Source organism: Doryrhamphus excisus, linkage group LG20, assembly GCF_037039965.1.
Source record: "Doryrhamphus excisus strain RoL-2023G ecotype Guam linkage group LG20, RoL_Dexc_Guam_v1.1, whole genome shotgun sequence".
Classification (NCBI taxonomy): Eukaryota; Metazoa; Chordata; class Actinopteri; order Syngnathiformes; family Syngnathidae; genus Doryrhamphus; species Doryrhamphus excisus.
The window spans coordinates 10,736,554-10,754,063 of NC_136376.1; the positions used below are offsets into that span (position 1 = coordinate 10,736,554).

The 17,510-nt window shown below is 41.3% G+C and overlaps 1 protein-coding gene across 2 annotated transcripts; it reads left to right on the forward strand.

Annotated features, from left to right (window-relative positions):
* Positions 1 to 5,867: 5,867 nt before the first annotated feature.
* Positions 5,868 to 13,479, forward strand: npas4l (neuronal PAS domain protein 4 like). 2 transcript variants are annotated; one of them, XM_078787205.1, is made up of 9 exons: positions 5,868 to 6,598; positions 7,003 to 7,166; positions 7,262 to 7,401; positions 7,485 to 7,590; positions 8,407 to 8,665; positions 8,753 to 8,862; positions 9,837 to 9,978; positions 11,153 to 12,285; positions 12,363 to 13,479. In XM_078787205.1, exons 1-9 carry the CDS (start codon positions 6,474 to 6,476, stop codon positions 12,389 to 12,391), a joined length of 2,208 nt encoding a protein of 735 aa, XP_078643331.1. In that variant the 5' UTR covers positions 5,868 to 6,473; the 3' UTR covers positions 12,392 to 13,479. The 2 variants fall into 2 exon arrangements, with proteins under 2 accessions (XP_078643331.1, XP_057914144.2); XM_058058161.2 differs by having other exon boundaries at positions 5,868 to 7,166; positions 12,363 to 13,478.
* The last annotated feature ends 4,031 nt before the right edge of the window (positions 13,480 to 17,510 follow it).

Sequence of the window (17,510 nt, forward strand, 5' to 3'; positions counted from 1 at the left end):
TAAAGTCTAGTTGTGGGTGATGGATTATATGGGTGATGGAACTCTTCAGGGATAACCACACATATGGTAAAATACAGTGTCGGCAACACATTTTCTCTGACAATGATGCATACACGTTCAGTGCTAATCACACTGGAGACCAGTGTGTTTGTTGACACATGTTGGCATTACATTCTTAATGGCTGTGATTAAACCCACTCTGTTTAATGGAGGCTAAATACAATTTTAAGAGGTGTGCCTTGCTTTCCAAATATGATAAATGCTTTCGGAATACAGTGCCAGAAGACGCATTGTGGCTTGTGACATTGTATCAATAGGATGAATAATTCCTTCCTACCAAATACCTAGATATAACCGAACAAGTATTGAGTGTATTAACATTCAATTATCCACAGACAAACACTTGGCTATTGTTTTATTTCTTTTTTTTTTTACTTTTCTTAGTAGATTGTTCAAGTTGGTCAGGACTTCCTGTGCAATATGCTTCATAACTATACCAGTAATAAATCAGAAACAATTTCACTTGACTGTCCCTCATGACTTTGCTGGGTTGAACTATTAATGTGTATCCATCCGCTGAGTAATGTCATCATGGAGGAGTGCAACAGGATTCCACTAACAACATATGCAGCTCTGGTGAATTTCATGCCCAAGAGGATTAAGGCATTGCACAAAAAGATGGTGCTCACACTGAATATTGACACTTGGGACACATGTTCACACAGAGATGGCCGAGGGCGGAATTGAACCCTGGTCTCCTAGCTGTGAGGTCTGCACGCCAACCACTCGACAGCCGTGTAGCCGACTTATTTTCAGTGAACAATAAACTAAAAATAAATCTATACTGCTGTCCAAAGAGATAACTCAAAACATATATCTAGTATACTATCTCAAGGAAAAATATAATAAAATAAAAGGGGTACACACATGCACCCATTCACATTCATATTTACACCTATGAGTAATTTAACCTATAGCATGCATGCGTTTTTGGGCTGTAGCAGGGAATCCAAAGTCAACCCATGCAAACGGAGAGAATGCAATGAGAGTGTTGACTTTCCACAGAGAGGTCTGAGCTTCGATTTGAACCCAAAATCACCAAAGGCTTGTGTCGTGAGACGACACCCCATAATACACCATAACCCAAGGATTGTTGATATGTTTTTGTTGATATACCTACTTTCTGAAGTACTTCAGTGATGCGCTAGACCAGTGTTTTTCAACCTTTTTTTATCCACGGCACGTTTTTTTTACATTGAAAAAAATCACTAAGTCTATAAGAGGAACAAGGTAGGTGTTGCCACACGGACCAATATTACATTGCTCTGCTACACCACAGACACTCCACAGTAGCCATGTTTACATGAGGAGTTTTTCCTTCCGAATGACTTTTCAGGAAACAATGGTATACATGGAAAGGAATATTCCAATCTCTTGTCTACATGCGTCGCTATAATCAACCAGAATAGTCAATGGGGCATGCCCAGTAAAACGTAAACATCAACATCACATGATACCGACTTCCCAGAGTTTTTCTTTCACTTGTTGGAATAACTCCGTATTGCTACTTTTTCGTTTGCCCAGTCTTGAAATTTAGTTTTGATCAATAAGAAACTTTCCGTAACAGTCCAGTGCCGATTGCTGGCCTCCATTTTTAAAACTGAAGAACGTCTGGAGCTGCGTGTTACGTCATATCTGAGCATGCGATATGATAAATTTAACCAGGAAAAGATCAAATTCAATCTTGCTAATATTTTATAATTCAAGCTGCTTGCCAACCGCCAATAAAAAACAGAAGAAGAAAAACGCACCCTGACAACTTTCCGTTTGAGCGGCTACAAGATACCTCAATCGGATTGGTTAAAGGAATATTCCACCCCTGTTAATCCGATTATATATTCATTCGGATTGGCACTATTCTCTCGGAATGATGCATATACAAAGGTTACATTCTTTCAGTTTGAGCAAATAAACCAAATGCAATTGGAATATTTGGGTCCACGTATACGTGGATATTGACATAATATTTGCAAATGATGATTAATAAATGTTAATTATAAAAAGTGATATTGGATAATTCCTCACGGCACACCTGACAATTTCTCAAGGCACACTAGTGTATCCTCCCTGACCATGGTTCCGGGGTGAACATGGCATCTTGTCCTCACTAGGGTCGCAGGTATGCTGGAGCCTATCCCAGCTGACTTCGGGCAAGATGCAGGAGCATGGAGCAAAGACCAAAGTTCATACTAAAATGCTATTTCAACCAGTATATAACAAATCCGATATGCATTTTTCCTTGAAATATGTTTAACTTCTTAGCATATTTACACATGTTGCTTTACAAAATCTGCATCTTTTCATTTATCAGTATGTTGCCCTGGGTGGAAAACGGTGGAAAACCTCCCTGTTCTGCTGTCGTATCACGGTCAAGGTTACACCATTCACTCATCACAATTGGAGACATTTAATAGCCTAAATGAATCCATTTTTCAATGCATAATTTGGGGGTCTTGTTCTTGTTTGAGACAAGCTTTATCTCATCACTGAAGTCTCATACGTTCCTGTTCCAGCTCCATTTGTATCACTTCAAAACCCCTCAGCTCCCCATTTTCCGCTTCCTGTTCAGCTCCAGAGAGTCGTATCTTCCCCAGTCAGGGTGTCTGATAGCCCTCAATGTCTACCGCATTGCACACCCCCACCTTCTTGACTTTCAGTGGGACCTGTGCGGCTGCTTTGTGGGGTGCCCGTTATTAGCGTGTGTGAACCCCAGCTCCAGTCATTGCCCCCTGCCACCAGTATCATCCTGGCAGTTTGTTCCTGTCTGTCACCAGCCCTCAGCTATAAAGTCACTGTTATCTCCACAGTTAAGTGCAGGCCACAGACGGAGCGTGAGCTCAAAGTGAGGCAGTAGAGACACCCTGTCCCGCCTGGCACCGCAGCACACAGGAAGCAGGGCTACGCCGTGTCCCCCTGTCTGGCCCCGGAGCCCTCCTCGCTCAAAAACGCAGGCGTTAATGCGGGGAAAGCCTCAGCCAAATTACTCTCTAATTTCCCTCTTGGACTCAGACGATCCCATCGGCCCTTGAGAATCAGCCTGAGGATTTGTTCAGAGTGGTTTGTTTTGTCTTGTCCCCTCACGTCCTGCTCCAATTCCATCACTCAAGTTCTAGTTTTCGGCTCATGGCCACTAAATTGGGGGATTTGAGAAAAGAGGTGTTTAAAGAGGCCCCGAGAGGATAGATACCGCAGCCTGAAACAACATCAGAATTTATGCTAAAGGGACTGATAGGAAGACACAGCTGCAGGACAGATCCAGATGGTTCCTTGGTGTTGTCCAACGTGAGGTCGCCTCATCATATTTTCATGTTGTGCGATACCATAATGTCATTATCTGGCAAAGACTCTCATTTGGAGTCACTGGTTGAGTTTCCAAAGCTCTTTGTAGCACAGACCTGTCTGTGGCTTCTATTAGGCAATTCACTTTGAAGACAAACTGACACAGCTGACTGACACATCAAACCAGTGGTGACCAAACTATCCACTAGGGGCCAAAAAATGAAAGAATGCAAGGGCCATTTTGATATTTTTTAAAATCACCTGCTAAAAAACTGCATTTCAGCTTTGTGACATATGTGAAAAAGCAGATTATTAGTATGAACTTCAGTTATTCATTCATTCATTTTCTACCGCTTATCCTCACGAGGGTCACAGGGGTGCTGGAGCCTATCCCAGCTGTCTTTGGGCGAGAGGCGGGGTACACCCTGGACTGGTCGCCAGCCAATCACAGGGCATTCAGTTGTTATTATTATGATTATTACACCCTTGACTGGTTGCCAGTTAATTACAGGCCACATACTGTATAGACCAGGGGTCAGCAACCTGCGGCTCCAGAGCCGCATGTGGCTCTTCAGCCTCTTTATTGTGGCTCCCTTTGCGATTCTTGAATATTTTTAACACCCGAGTGGGGAAAATGCACGTCTTTTGTAATGAGTTTTAAAAAATCCAACTTTGTCTGAGACCATGAATGCATCCTGAGTGAGTTCTGACTGCTATCCAGTTCAGTACATGAAGAAAAACAAGTAATACTTACCTACAAATCTAAAAAATAAATTCGAGATAATTTAAAAACAGCGGCATGGGAACTTGTTTTTACGTTTACAGTAGTTTACACATACATTTATGTAAGTTTATCTCCAAAACTAGCAAGAGTACTCCAACTCGTCTTTTCTTATCTGAACTACTTTGATACCCCCAAATTCCCTCCAATGTTGTTTTAAACATACTATATGTTTTGCGGCTCCAGGCTATTTTTCTTCAGTGGGCATTGGGTAAAATGGCTCTTTTCATAGTAAAGGTTGCCGACCCCTGGTATAGACAAACAACCATTCACACTCACATTTGCTTATCACAATGACAAATTAATTTTCCTCATAGATTTGTTCTCATAAAATTTTCCCACATTTTTTCTTCAGATTTTTCTTTTCATTCATTCATTTTTTACCGCTTATCCTCACGAGAGTCGCGGGGGGTGCTGGAGCCTATCCCAGCTGTCTTCGGGCGAGATACCTATGGACAATTTGGAGTCGCCAATTAACCTAGCATGTTTTTGGAATGTGGGAGGAAACCGGAGTACCCGGAGAAAACCCACACATGCACGGGGAGAACATGCAAACTCCACACAAAGATGGCCGAGGGTGGAATTGAACCCTGGTCTCCTAGCTGTGAGATCTGCGTGCTAACCACTCGACCGCCGTGCAGCCCCAGATGTTTCTTTTATTGCTGTTATTTTTAAGTTAGCTTGTTAAATTATATTTTGAAGGGCCAATAAGAAAACAGCTGTAGGCCGTAAATAGCAAATGCACTTAGGGACCCCTGCATGAAACAATCACGCACCCTGACGCTTTTCCGCAGACAATTGTACGTTAATAACCATGCAGTATTTGAAACCATCTAGCAGCAGGTGAAAATCATTTGACATTTGCATTTTCTCCATCTGGAGGTAGGATGTTTTTCATTGCTTCTATCGCCAGAGGGCTTGCTCATGTTGACTTTAGTTGGTTTTCTCCAATGCATCAGGAGCATGGATCTATACTATACGTAGAAGTCAAATTGGCTTGACTTAATGAAGTCTTTGCAGTTAAACCAAGCAAAATATTTTTTCATGCTGAAATTATCAAAGGGTAGGTTGTTATTACAGTCAAACCATCTCTTATCTGTAACAACAGTACCCTGTACAGTGACCTTGGCAACCCATTGGAAATTGCAGGAAGTCAATATAACAGTCCGACTCACGGTGTCATTTTTATCAAGAATGCTTAATTTATCACACAGCAACTTAACACTCAAAAACTGTAAAAAGTTTTCCTATAATGCATTTTGTCTGAGCAAAGCTATTCATTAGAGGACAAGCAGCATAGAAATTTGATTTATGGCGCTGCAATGCTGCCTTTGTCCACCAGATGGAATGAGAGGAGGCCAGAGCCCAGAGAGAGGCTGACGTCATTGCAGTGCGCCAACAAATGCAAAGGTAGGAGACAAAAATGTGGGGGGATTTTCTACCTTTTGGGGGGTATTAAAAGACAAAAAACTAAATTCCCAAAAAAATACCTACAGGCAGCATTTTAAAATGTGACAAAAATATCAAAGCCTGCATTCTTTTAGTATGTCACCCCTGGTGGAAAAAAGTTATGACACCCCATCAACTCATAAAAAATGTATTTTGTTTTGTAAGGAATAAATTAAACTAATGGGTTTTCTTTAGGTTTAAATGCAACATGTCAGTCAGTCCAAATCAGCCTTCTCCCTCTAGTGGCTGCAGGGTGAATAGCTACAACATTCATTCATTCATTTTCTACCGCTTTTTCCTCTCAAGGGTCGCGGGGGTGCTGGAGCCTATCCCAGCTGTCTTCGGGCGAGAGGCGGGGTACACCCTGGACTGGTCGCCAGCCAATCACAGGGCACATATAGACAAACAACCATTCACACTCACATTCATACCTATGGACAATTTGGAGTCGCTAATTAACCTAGCATGTTTTTTGGAATGTGGGAGGAAACCGGAGTACCCGGAGAAAACCCACGCATGCACGGGGAGAACATGCAAACTCCACACAGAGATGGCCGAGGGTGGGAATTGAACCCTGGTCTCCTAGCTGTGAGGTCTGCGCGCTAACCACTAGACCGCCGTGTCGCCCAACAGAAGTTGTAATTAACAGTTATGCTTTTAAAAAGATAATGCATTGTTATGTTTCTAAATACATATTTCTACATGCAACATATATAATAATATTGTGTGTAAGTATACTTAATGATGTGGACAGCATATTGTCTGCGTCATATCTGCCAGATGAATAAGTCCTGTGAAGCACACATTGTAACATGAAATATCGAAAATAACCTTCATCCGTGTTCCTGACTGAAAATTGTGCTTAGATAATTGCACCACATCCTCAAACACACTGTCCTCAATTATGTCATTATACGTGTCTTTAATGTTAGTTCCTGGTTTGAAAATGAATGTAATTCTCCTTTTGTGGCACTTTTTGTACGTCCCAGTGACGTGGGACACCCATTCCCTGTGCAGTCACTTTAAAAGGTAATTCAGCTCAAGCCCAGCCTCCCCTTTGAGTGTGACGCCCCCACACTGAAGCCCCGGCAGCTATAAAGAGGCTCAGGACAGATAGTAATCACACACACACACACACACACATACATACAAGCAGAGTCCACAGAGAGCTCTCATCCTCCACTGCAGACAGCTTCTCATCATAGCAGTTGCCATAGGAACCCTTCATGTTCAAAGCCTACTTTTGAATACAAGGAAAAGACACTAGCGCACTGTAACTTTAAAAAAAAAGTTGGATTTGTGAGGCAATTGGCTTTTTTTTTAACACACCAATAATGAATTTAAACCTCATTGTTGGGGTACAAGTGAGGCAGTGCTGAACTTTAGTTTCTACCATCCAAAGTCTTCAACTTGGCCACCATGGTTCCCCACAGATCCACTAAAGGAGCATCCAAAGCGCGACGGGACCACATCAATCACGAGATCAGGAATATGAGAGCTCTGCTTCCCATTCCCCAGGAGGACCAGGAACGCCTTTCCTACCTGCACTCCATGTCTGCCATCTGCACCTACATCAGGAAGTCGGTTCTCTTCCAGGGTGAGTCATCAATCTTTCATTTCTCATAGAGCGTTTGATCTACATTCAAATTGGAGAGCTGTGCTAAGGATTAACTGACATGTTTTACCCTTTAGGCATCCCCGCTAGTGAGCCTTGCTCTCTGCCATATGAGGCCTTTCTTCAAGCCCTGCATGGCTTCATCCTGGTCACTACCATCCAAGGGAGGCTGGTCTACGTGTCTGAAAATGTAACGGAATACCTCGGCCTTTCCATGGTGAGTCTAGCCTTCGGTGTAGTACAACAATGCCGCACCTTTTAGTTGAATATGTTTGGTGAAAGCTTTGATTCCATTTTTAGGTAGATGTGCTTCAAGGAGACACCATATATGACATGGTGGAACGCTCTGATATCGATGCTGTTGAGTCCACTCTTAAAGGATACAGTCAGCATAGCTCATCATCAGGTAATACTTTTAATACTTCATGGTGTTAAAAAATGAGCCGATATTGATTGTCTGAATGTGATAGTTTGTGTTCTTAGGTGCTTTATAGCCCAACATGAGCCAAACATTTTATCTTAATAATGATAAAAATGTAATAACTTGTGCACAACTGTCTTTTTTTGGCCCATGGAAGTAAATCAAATAGTTAATCAGTTAATTTAATCAAATGTAATTAAGTGTCCTTTAATAATATTCAATTAAATTAAAAAGTGTTATATTGTATGTTAATTTTTTATGTTATTATTTATCAAAATGTAGATATTTTGGGTCTTTATGACCAGTGTGAGGTTATTTAATTTAATAAAAAAAATGTTTAATATGCATCATTACATTTAACAAGCAATGATGTTAGTTCAAAGCTTGTTTTCGTGCCACAGGAAAGTGAATTTCACGTTCACAGGTTATGTATTTCCAACTTTTTAAGGTGTCACTTAACAGTTTTGCTCTCTTGTTGTTATTATACCTTGTCTGGATGTTTAATTAACATAAACTTATTGTGTGTTCGGCTGATGCTGATGCAATGACAGGAGGAGTTCACCAAAGGCTCAAAGAATATTTGCTTTATTCAGACTTTATTTCTTTTATGACAAGCGAGCACAAAACTAAATGTTTTTTTATCTGTAATATTTGCCTCACAGTGGCAATATTTGCCTTAAAACTGAAACTACTGTACATCTTGGCTAGAAAATCTAATAAAGCAGGTTTGATGTTGATGTGCTACCTATGAAAAGTACTTCCAGTACAACTGAACCCGTGTACTGTGTTTCCTTCCTGCAGAGAGGAGCTTTATATGTAGTATGCAGACCTCCAGGGCCTTCAAACAGCAGCATGGCAGCTGCTCCATGCTGGTCAGAGGCAGCTTCCAGTCCTTCCATCAGCCTTGTTTGTTCTCTACAGTCCATCCCACCAGCGAGCCGCTCTTCGTGGCCCTGTGCAGCCCCACAGTGGACCGCCTCAGGGACACAGAGTACCACTTGTGTCCCAGCTTCAACAGCATCCACTGCCTTGACATGAGCTTCACTGTGCTCTCACACAGGTACGTAGACTACACACCTCATCATGACTCGACATGATCCAAGTGTTTTATGATGTTTACTCACAAATATTTTATTGTTTTTTTCAGTGTTTTATATTTTTTGGGCTACTCAGCAGAAGAAATGATCGGGCGATCGTGGTACAGTCTAATCCACCCCGAAGATCTTTCTTCAAGTGTCATTGATCACAGAAAGATATGTAAGTATAATAGGATTGAATTATTCATAACCTCTAACAAGGCTAACGGTGTTTGTTTTCCGTCTCAGTAAACAATGTGAGCGGTTAGGTTCAGCCTTTGAAATATTGATTATTTTTAATAATATAACATCAAAACAGGAAAACTTTGCTTTGAGTTCATAAAGTGCTTATAAAGAATATTTATAAAAGTAAAAGTAAAAGATGTCTGGCCTTTGTACCGACACCTATGTAATTGTAATAATTAGAGTGTGACTGTGGGAATTTTTGTCCCATTCATCCAGAAGGGCATTTAAGGTCAAATGTCATTGACGAGAGGGCCTGCTGGCTCACACTATCTGTAGCATTTCATTCCAAAGGTGTTTGATGGCCTTGAGGTCAGGGCAAGTAAAGTTTCTTCCACACCAAACTCATCCAAGCATAGCTTTATGGACCTTGCTCTGTGCACTGGAGCACAAAAGTGGAGCTTCCCCAAACGGTTCCCACAGGTATATAAATGTCCAAAAGATCTAGCGTTTGGCGTTAGGTCTGAGTGTTTACATGCAGGGCCACCTCTACATAGTAATAAAAAAATGCATGTATTTAGATGTATTATAGAAACATCATTTTTGGTGCAAAATAAGAAATTACCAACCTAAACGGCAGCAGCTGTACCATTACACCATCAAGTTCTAAAATGAATGCAGGTGGAGTGAAACATTGTGGCAAAGATTGAGGTGTCAGATCATTTTTTTTCTGATTTGGGCATCCTTTGCGCAAATGTCAACAATGCACCCCTTGCACAAAATCCACCCCCCCCCCGGGTATTACATATTACAATTGTGAGTGTGTATGTGAAAAGTTTCTTTTTAAAAACAACCCCACAAAGTAAGTCTTGCATTGAAGTCAAGTTCAGTTTCATAGATTTATTTTCCTTTATGTTGGCGAGTGTCCATGACAATAACTATAAGCGCTTTTTCTTCTTTCCTGTCGAGCAGTTCAAGCAGAGGAGGGCCTCCAGGTGAGGATGGTGCTGAGACTTCAATGCAAGGATCTGTCATGGACTTGGTGCTACATTTGTGCTAACAAAGACTCCGACAGCCAGGCTACTTACATCTGCTGCACGAACTTCATCATCAGGTATGAACTTTTCTACTTTTCATAGGTTTTATCGTCTCAATGGACATTACTATAGACATGAAACCTGGATATAACTTGGTCAGCGTACAGCTTGTATAACAGCATAGATTTACTCTCTCTTATGAAAAAACTCAACACAGTCATTTCTCATACAGACCATTACACCATGACTAAGTCCACCACCATGACTGACTTAATGTAAACAAGGAAATAATCTTTTTGTCAATTTTGTTGTCAGATATGTAGACAATAATACAGTAACTCATTCATTCATTTTCTACCACTTACCCTCACGAGGGTCTGGGGGTGCTGGAGCCTATCCCAGCTGTCTTAGTGCGAGAGGCGGGGTACACCCTGGACTGGTGGCCAGCCAATCACAGGTCACATATAGACAAACAACCATTCACACTCACATTCATACCTATGGACAATTTGGAGTCACCAATTAACCTGTTTAACCACAGGTTAAGGTTAATTAACCACAAATTAACCATAACATCCAAAAACATGCTAGGTTAATTGGCCACTCCAAATTGTCCATAGGTATGAATGTGAGTGTGAATGGTTGTTTGTCTATATGTGCCCTGTGATTGGCTGGCGACCAGTCCAGGGTGTACCCCACCTCTCGCCCGAAGACAGCTGGGATAGGCTCCAGCAGCCCCCCGCGACCCTCATGAGGAAAAGCGGTAGAAAATGAATGAATGAATGTTTTTGGAATGTGGGAGGAAACCGGAGTACCCGGAGAAAACCCACGCATGCACGCGGAGAACATGCAAACTCCACACAGAGATGGGTCATTTTCAGTGTGTACTAAAACTATGACCGTTCTACAAGCTGGACACTGACTACTCTTGAGTACAATAGTCTTGGAATTTACTGCGAAAAACACATTTAAAATTTAGTTTCACACATTAAACGATTACAGACATACAGGATACAGTATTATACTTGCAAAATGTGCATTTGGAAAACATCTTGAGGTGTCTTCCTGCTGGAAAATGTTGAATGAATTGACTTGATTACCTAAATTACCCTAAAAATATCATCCAATACTTCTCTACAAGAGAGGAGAAATATGATCTCAGGGAAGAACTACATTTGTTTGACTTGTTGTCACTAGGGTCATGATGCATTGTTTAAAGGACCAAACACATTTTATGTTTTCCACATGTAGTGAAACAGAGGCCAGATTTCTGCAGAAGACAATCAACAATAATGCACTGAGCCTATCCTCATCATCACCATCATCATCATCAGTGGAAGGTCAGCAGATTGAGAGTTTTGCCTCCAGAGGCTGTAAGAGGCAAAGGATGTCCAACAGTCAGAGTGAGGAGACATCTTCCAGAGCCAGGATGGAGTCTGATGAAGACTTTCACTATCCAGTAGACGCCTCCTCCCAAGGCAATACCTCGACTATTCCTTTGGGGGGCAGCCCTGCTCTCTTCACCCCTCCCTACAGCCCTGCCTCCTCCTGCTCCCCCGTGCAGCAAAAGGTGCTCGGCCGTGACCTCCTGTTAGATGTGCACGGATACACGGATCAGCTGCTGTCCTCCCCGGAGGCTTCTCCCTCTTACTACTCCTACCCGGAAGCCGCACTCACCTGTCACCTTTCACCCCAGGACTCCCTGCCCCCGCAGCACACCTTTGAGCAGAGAGTCTTTGCCACGCTCGATCCCCAGTCTCCGCTCTCGCCTTCATCTCCGATGTATGATTTCCCAGCGTGTGCATCTGATGCCAGATTAGTTCCAGATGGCTTCTCGGTGTCTGACATGAGTGAGAGCTCAGTGGACTGTGCTCTGCATCAAGATGATTTCAGCCTTTTGGAGGAGCCACAAGAGGGCAGCCTTCACCAAGCGCACCATGTTCCCCAGTACGGGTTGCAATCAGCCCTCCCCACCCCCAATCAGTCCCCTCCATCTACAACATCTGACCAGTACAACGAAAATGAGCAGGCGGAGATCAGCATTCTGGCTCAGCAGATCTCCTCCTTGGCTTGCAGTTTCGACATGTTTGGACCTGTGAATCCTCTCCAAAGTGTCCAAACTGTTCCCCTGCAAGACTGCATGCCTTCTTCCTCGTCATATAACTGGCCTCTCCACTCTGACCTCCACGCTAAACGTGAACCGCTGAATGATGGCATGTTAGACAGCCTCCTCAAGGACCTGGACATGGGTCCGAACTTCCCGGAGAACACTCTGCCGACGGGTGGCGTTGCCTTAGATCCCTTCACTTTGCAGTTGGGATGCCATGACCTAAACACTGAGTTGCATCAACTCAACCACTTTATGCAAAGTAGCCTCCAACAAGGTAATTTCTATCCATGACAGTCATATTAAAAGACAAATGATTACACTCGGCTAATGATGTTTTCTACCTATTTGCAGATAGACTTGCTGAGGAAAACCTGTGTTGAAACAAGTCTGTGACTTACGGCACTCCCCTTTGTATGACATATTGTCAGGAAAATTGTCCCTCGCCAGGTTGAAAGAAGAGTACGAGCAAAGATATTTAAAGGACATCTTGTATTAAAAGACTATGTCTCCCCAGTGTACAGCTCTGAATTTTAACTAACTCTACAGTTAAGCTTTGTCTTCATTTTTGCAAAATGCTGCCATCTTTCTCTTTTTTTTTTTTCCCCTGCTGATATTTTTTCAATGTCTGACTACTATCTCACATCACAATGGAAATCTTTTCTTGTACTGAGCGACCACATCTCACCGTTGAGCACTTTATCGCTTTCAATAGCACCAGAATGTTCCATAGCTTTCCACACTATATTGAGCAGCGGTGTCCAAAGTACGGCCCCTGAGGCTATTTCAGACTCGCAGCTCTTTTTTTTTTTAAATTGTAAATATAAAATTACTAAAAAAAATGAGCAATCAAGGAGAACAGTATACATGATGCTAATAAAACAACTTGGATATGCAGGCTGCTTTTCACAGCATATTGGATTTATTTAAGCCTTTTTTTACAACAAGAAAAACATCCAAAATGGCCACCTGGTGGAAAAACAACCCTTGCATATATAACATCTACTGTCATTATGTTCCTGTGCCTTAAAAACAAAGTATTTTGTTACATTTTTGTCTTATTTTTGTTTTATGTTTTTTTTGTTTTGTTTTTTAAATTCCTCAGCTATGATACTGTGATGAAAAATAATGATTGTTTCCTCGAGCTACCTCAGTGGTACATCTGTCAAGACATTCCTATTCTGAAATGAAATGATTGTATAATATTTATTTTGACATGAACTAATAATTATGAAGCTATTTTTGCATTACATTCCAAAACATGAACTTCTGCCTCTTGTTTCATGTGTGTCTAAAATGTTACAATGAATGATTACTGCTTAATTGCATTATCTTTTTCCACACACTGTATTGGAAATATAAATAAATCACATTCAAACATAATGGGCTTTGCACTTTGATGGATTATTTCATTTATTTGTTGAGTATTTAATTTACATGGATTGATCTTTTGTGCCACAAAAATGCAATACAATCAACTTCTAACTATTCTGTATCAATATATCAACTGAGGATGAAATTATGTGTTAATGTGGCGCTCTCGGCAGATTTTATATGCAACCCCATCCCGACCTCTGATGAGAAAAAATGTAACTTTGACAGTTCTAATGGCTTCCATGGTTACTGACATGACAAGGGCAAAGGAGAACCATCAAGATCTGGGATGCACAAAATGGACCTCAATGTACAAAAAAAAACCCTGCACAATGTAGAACAAGTAGACATTAGTAAGGTAAACTGCCCATCACTCAAAAAAAATCTCACAAAATGTAATTGTCACTGACATAAAAAAAAAAAAATCTCACAAAATGTAATTGTCACTGACATAAAAAAAAAACCCCATCAACTAAATGAAACAAAAAAAGGTGTTACGGAAAATGAAGTGCTCATACATACACTCAAACCCTCTTTTCTTCACTTTTTCTTCAGTCTGGTAACTTCAGTATAGCGTGGTCTTGCAACATGCAGGTTTTATTCTATACTCTTTGACAAGCACAGCACTTAAAGCACAAATGTTACTAAGTTGCTCATAAATAATAATAATAATAATAATAAACCCCCTTGGAAGCCTTTACTGCCATCACATTGAGTGCCGTGTGTATGCTTGCTTACTTTGTTCCCACATACTAAGATGACATAAGCCCTTCAAATAGTTGTCTTTAGATATCGGTAATCCAAAATGTAGCTTGCAATTCAAAGCAAAAAAATCTGCCGAGAGACAGCTTGCATCTAAAAAACAGTTTTGGACACTGGTATGTCAACATAGCACTGTATAAATGACCATAAAAAGCAAGTGAGCACATTAATCGCACATAAAAATAAATAGCGTCATTAAAGGGAATTTCCTTTAACTTGTGTACTTTGACACCACTAATTGAAACATGCGAACCAACTGTGGTTCAATACAGTGTAGCGCTACACCACAGTAATACATACTGTAATACACAACATACTGTCAAATAAAAAAAGACGTAGAAAAAGCATATACAATCTGTCCTTGTTTAGCACGGTTAATTGGTTCTGGATGCGACTGCGTTAAGTGAATTTCCGCTAAGTAGGACTTTATTTTAAAATGTATTTTTTTTTTAATTTATTTTTAGTCTATTTTTAATTTTTTTTAAATTTATTTTTAGTCTATTTTTAATTTTTTTTAATTTATTTTTAGTCTATTTTTAATTTATTATTAAAAAATTGAACATTTTTAGAGCATAAAACTTTGTCTTACTGTAAGGGTTTAAAATAAAACGGCCCCAGTTCTACATATTGCGTGCATGTGGTGACGCTATGTCTGCCCCGGTTGATAAATGACCACTAGATGGCGTCAAGTGTCAATAACCTCCCATCAACATCCCATTAATGCAATTCCACTTAAGTGATACATAAAGTGGGTGTTTGTGTGTGTCTGTGGGAGTGAGCATTCCACATGAAGGGACATCATTCAGTCCAATGATGAGGCAACAGTCCAGCAGCTTGCTCGCATCCACGGAGACCTAATTAGGAGTGATGTCCTGTGAAGGGTAAAATAGCAAATAAAGTTATCCGCAACGAGTCTCCGCATCTGCTGCTGCTTGAGTCACTGCGAGGATCCCTTTGAGGCACACAGTGACACACTCTTCATGGAGAGAGCACACTGCACCAATCCACCAAACACACACACACTCCACACATGACCAGGAAAGAACAGCCCTACATGATAAAAATGACATGTGATTTGACGTTTTCTCACTTTGAGTGGCCAAAGAATAATTGGTGGTTATTTTAATTGATCCCTGATTTTCACAAGGGTTTGGTTGTGGTGCACAAGTGGAGTCGGCTCATAAAAATGCTCACTGCTCCTCTCCCGCCAAACCCTCCCGTCAGCTCGATGTTGACCTTCTCCTATGATTTCGGATAGGAGACATGAAAAAAAGGCAATAGTGATCCCCTGACAAAGCAAATGAGTGTAATATCTAAGTCATTAAGGTGAAGAAGCCTGTGCAGGTAGGATGGAACGGGTGGAGTAAAACTGTCAGGCGTGATGTGTGATAGAAGAGTTTCAGCTAAAATGAAAGGAAAAGTATACTAAACTGTGGTGAGACCAGCCATGTTGTTTGGTCTAGAGCAGGGGTCTCAAACTCAATTTACTTGGGGGCCACTGGAGCTAGGGTCTAGGTGAGGCTGGGCCGTATCAGGTTTTCCAAAAAAACCCCAAAAAAACGCATTTATTAAAAACAAAAAAAATTTAAAAACTTGGTTCCAATTTTCTACAAGAAAAGCTCTGATAAAACATTTCACTGTTCTCAAATATCTTTCTACACAAAATAAGATGAAAAATAAATAAACTAATCAAGAATAAAAAAAATCAATCAGTAATAAATAAATTAATATAATAATAATCATAAAACAGCAAATAATAAAAACTTAAGAAACCACATATAGTTGGTGGGTAGACAAATTATTTTTTTCAGATTAAAATGAACAAAGCATTATTAGAGCCCTGTAGACATGACAAAACACGACTATAGTCACATTTATACTCTTTTTATTTACAACATATTGCGCAACTGCAGGGTCTTGAGACACATGCTAACTCGCAAACTAGCCTTCAAGTTATTTCCTTTAAACTTAAATAGCCAAAAACTTACCACTTCCACACGGATAGGGAGGATAACTATTAACAGTTATTTAACCTTTAACATGAACATTAATCAAATGTAATAATTTTTTCTGGGTACATGATACCATACAGCATCCATATCAAACTTGCACGGGCCGCACTAACATTAAACTTTCATATCAAGGCGGGGGCCTCAAACTAGTGTCCTGCGGGCCACATTTGGCCCACGGGCCGCGTGTTTGAGACCCCTGGTCTAGAGACAGTGCCACTGAGGAAAAGACAGGAAGCAGAACTGGAGGTAGCAGGGATGAGGATGCTGAGGTTCACATTGGGAGTGACCAGGATGGATAGGATCAGGAACGAGTGACATTACATGTTAGAAGCCTTAAGAGAAAAGTCAGAGAGGCCAGACTGAGATGGTTGGGACATGTCCAGAGGAGAGATAGTGAATATATTAGTAGAAGGATGCTGCGTTTAAAGCTGCCAGGTAGGAGGCATAGAAAGACGAAAGGTTTATGGATGTAGTGAAGGAGGACATGAGGGTAGTTGGTGTGAGAGAAGACAGGATTGGATGGAGGAGATTGATTTGCTGTGGCGACCCCTGAAGGGAAAAGCCCAAAGAGAAAGAAGAAGATTTAAGTCAATCATACTGAATTCATTTTATTTTTGCAATATGCAAAGAGGGGCTGCACGGCGTTCATGTGGTTAGCACGCAGACCTCACAGCTAGAAGACCCAGGTTCAATCCCACCCTTGGCCATCTCTGTGTGGAGTTTGCATGTTCTCCCCGTGCATGCGTGGGTTTTCTCCGGGTACTCCGGTTTCCTCCTACATTCCAAAAACATGCTAGGTTAATTGGCGACTCCAAATTGTCCATAGGTATGAATGTGAGTGTGAATGGTTGTTTGTCTATATGTGCCCTGTGATTGGCTGGCGACCAGTCCAGGGTGTACCCTGCCTCTCGCCCGAAGACAGCTGGGATAGGCTCCAGCACCCCCGTGAGGATAAGCGGTAGAAAATGAATGAATGAATATGCAAAGGGATAATAAAACAAGTTAAGGCTGAAAACGGTCCCCGTGCCACACTTTGAACACCCCTTGTGTACTGTACATGATACAGAGATTAAAAAGCAAGCACTATAATGACAAGCTGGAACTAATATATCAGTTAATTCTGCAGGCAGGCCTCATGTCCCTGTGATATTAAACTCTGACTAGAGATTAAATTAGCAGCTCACAGGACTGCTAAAGTGAGCCAGTGGAAGTGTGTGATGAAAGGCATTTGGATGGCGATGGCGTGACTCATACCTGCGATGTGAGAGCAGCACTGGGGAGGAATATGATGGTGCACAGTTGAACTGACAAAACGAGAGAACGCAGCCAAGCTGTCATCAGCCCCACCTGAGCA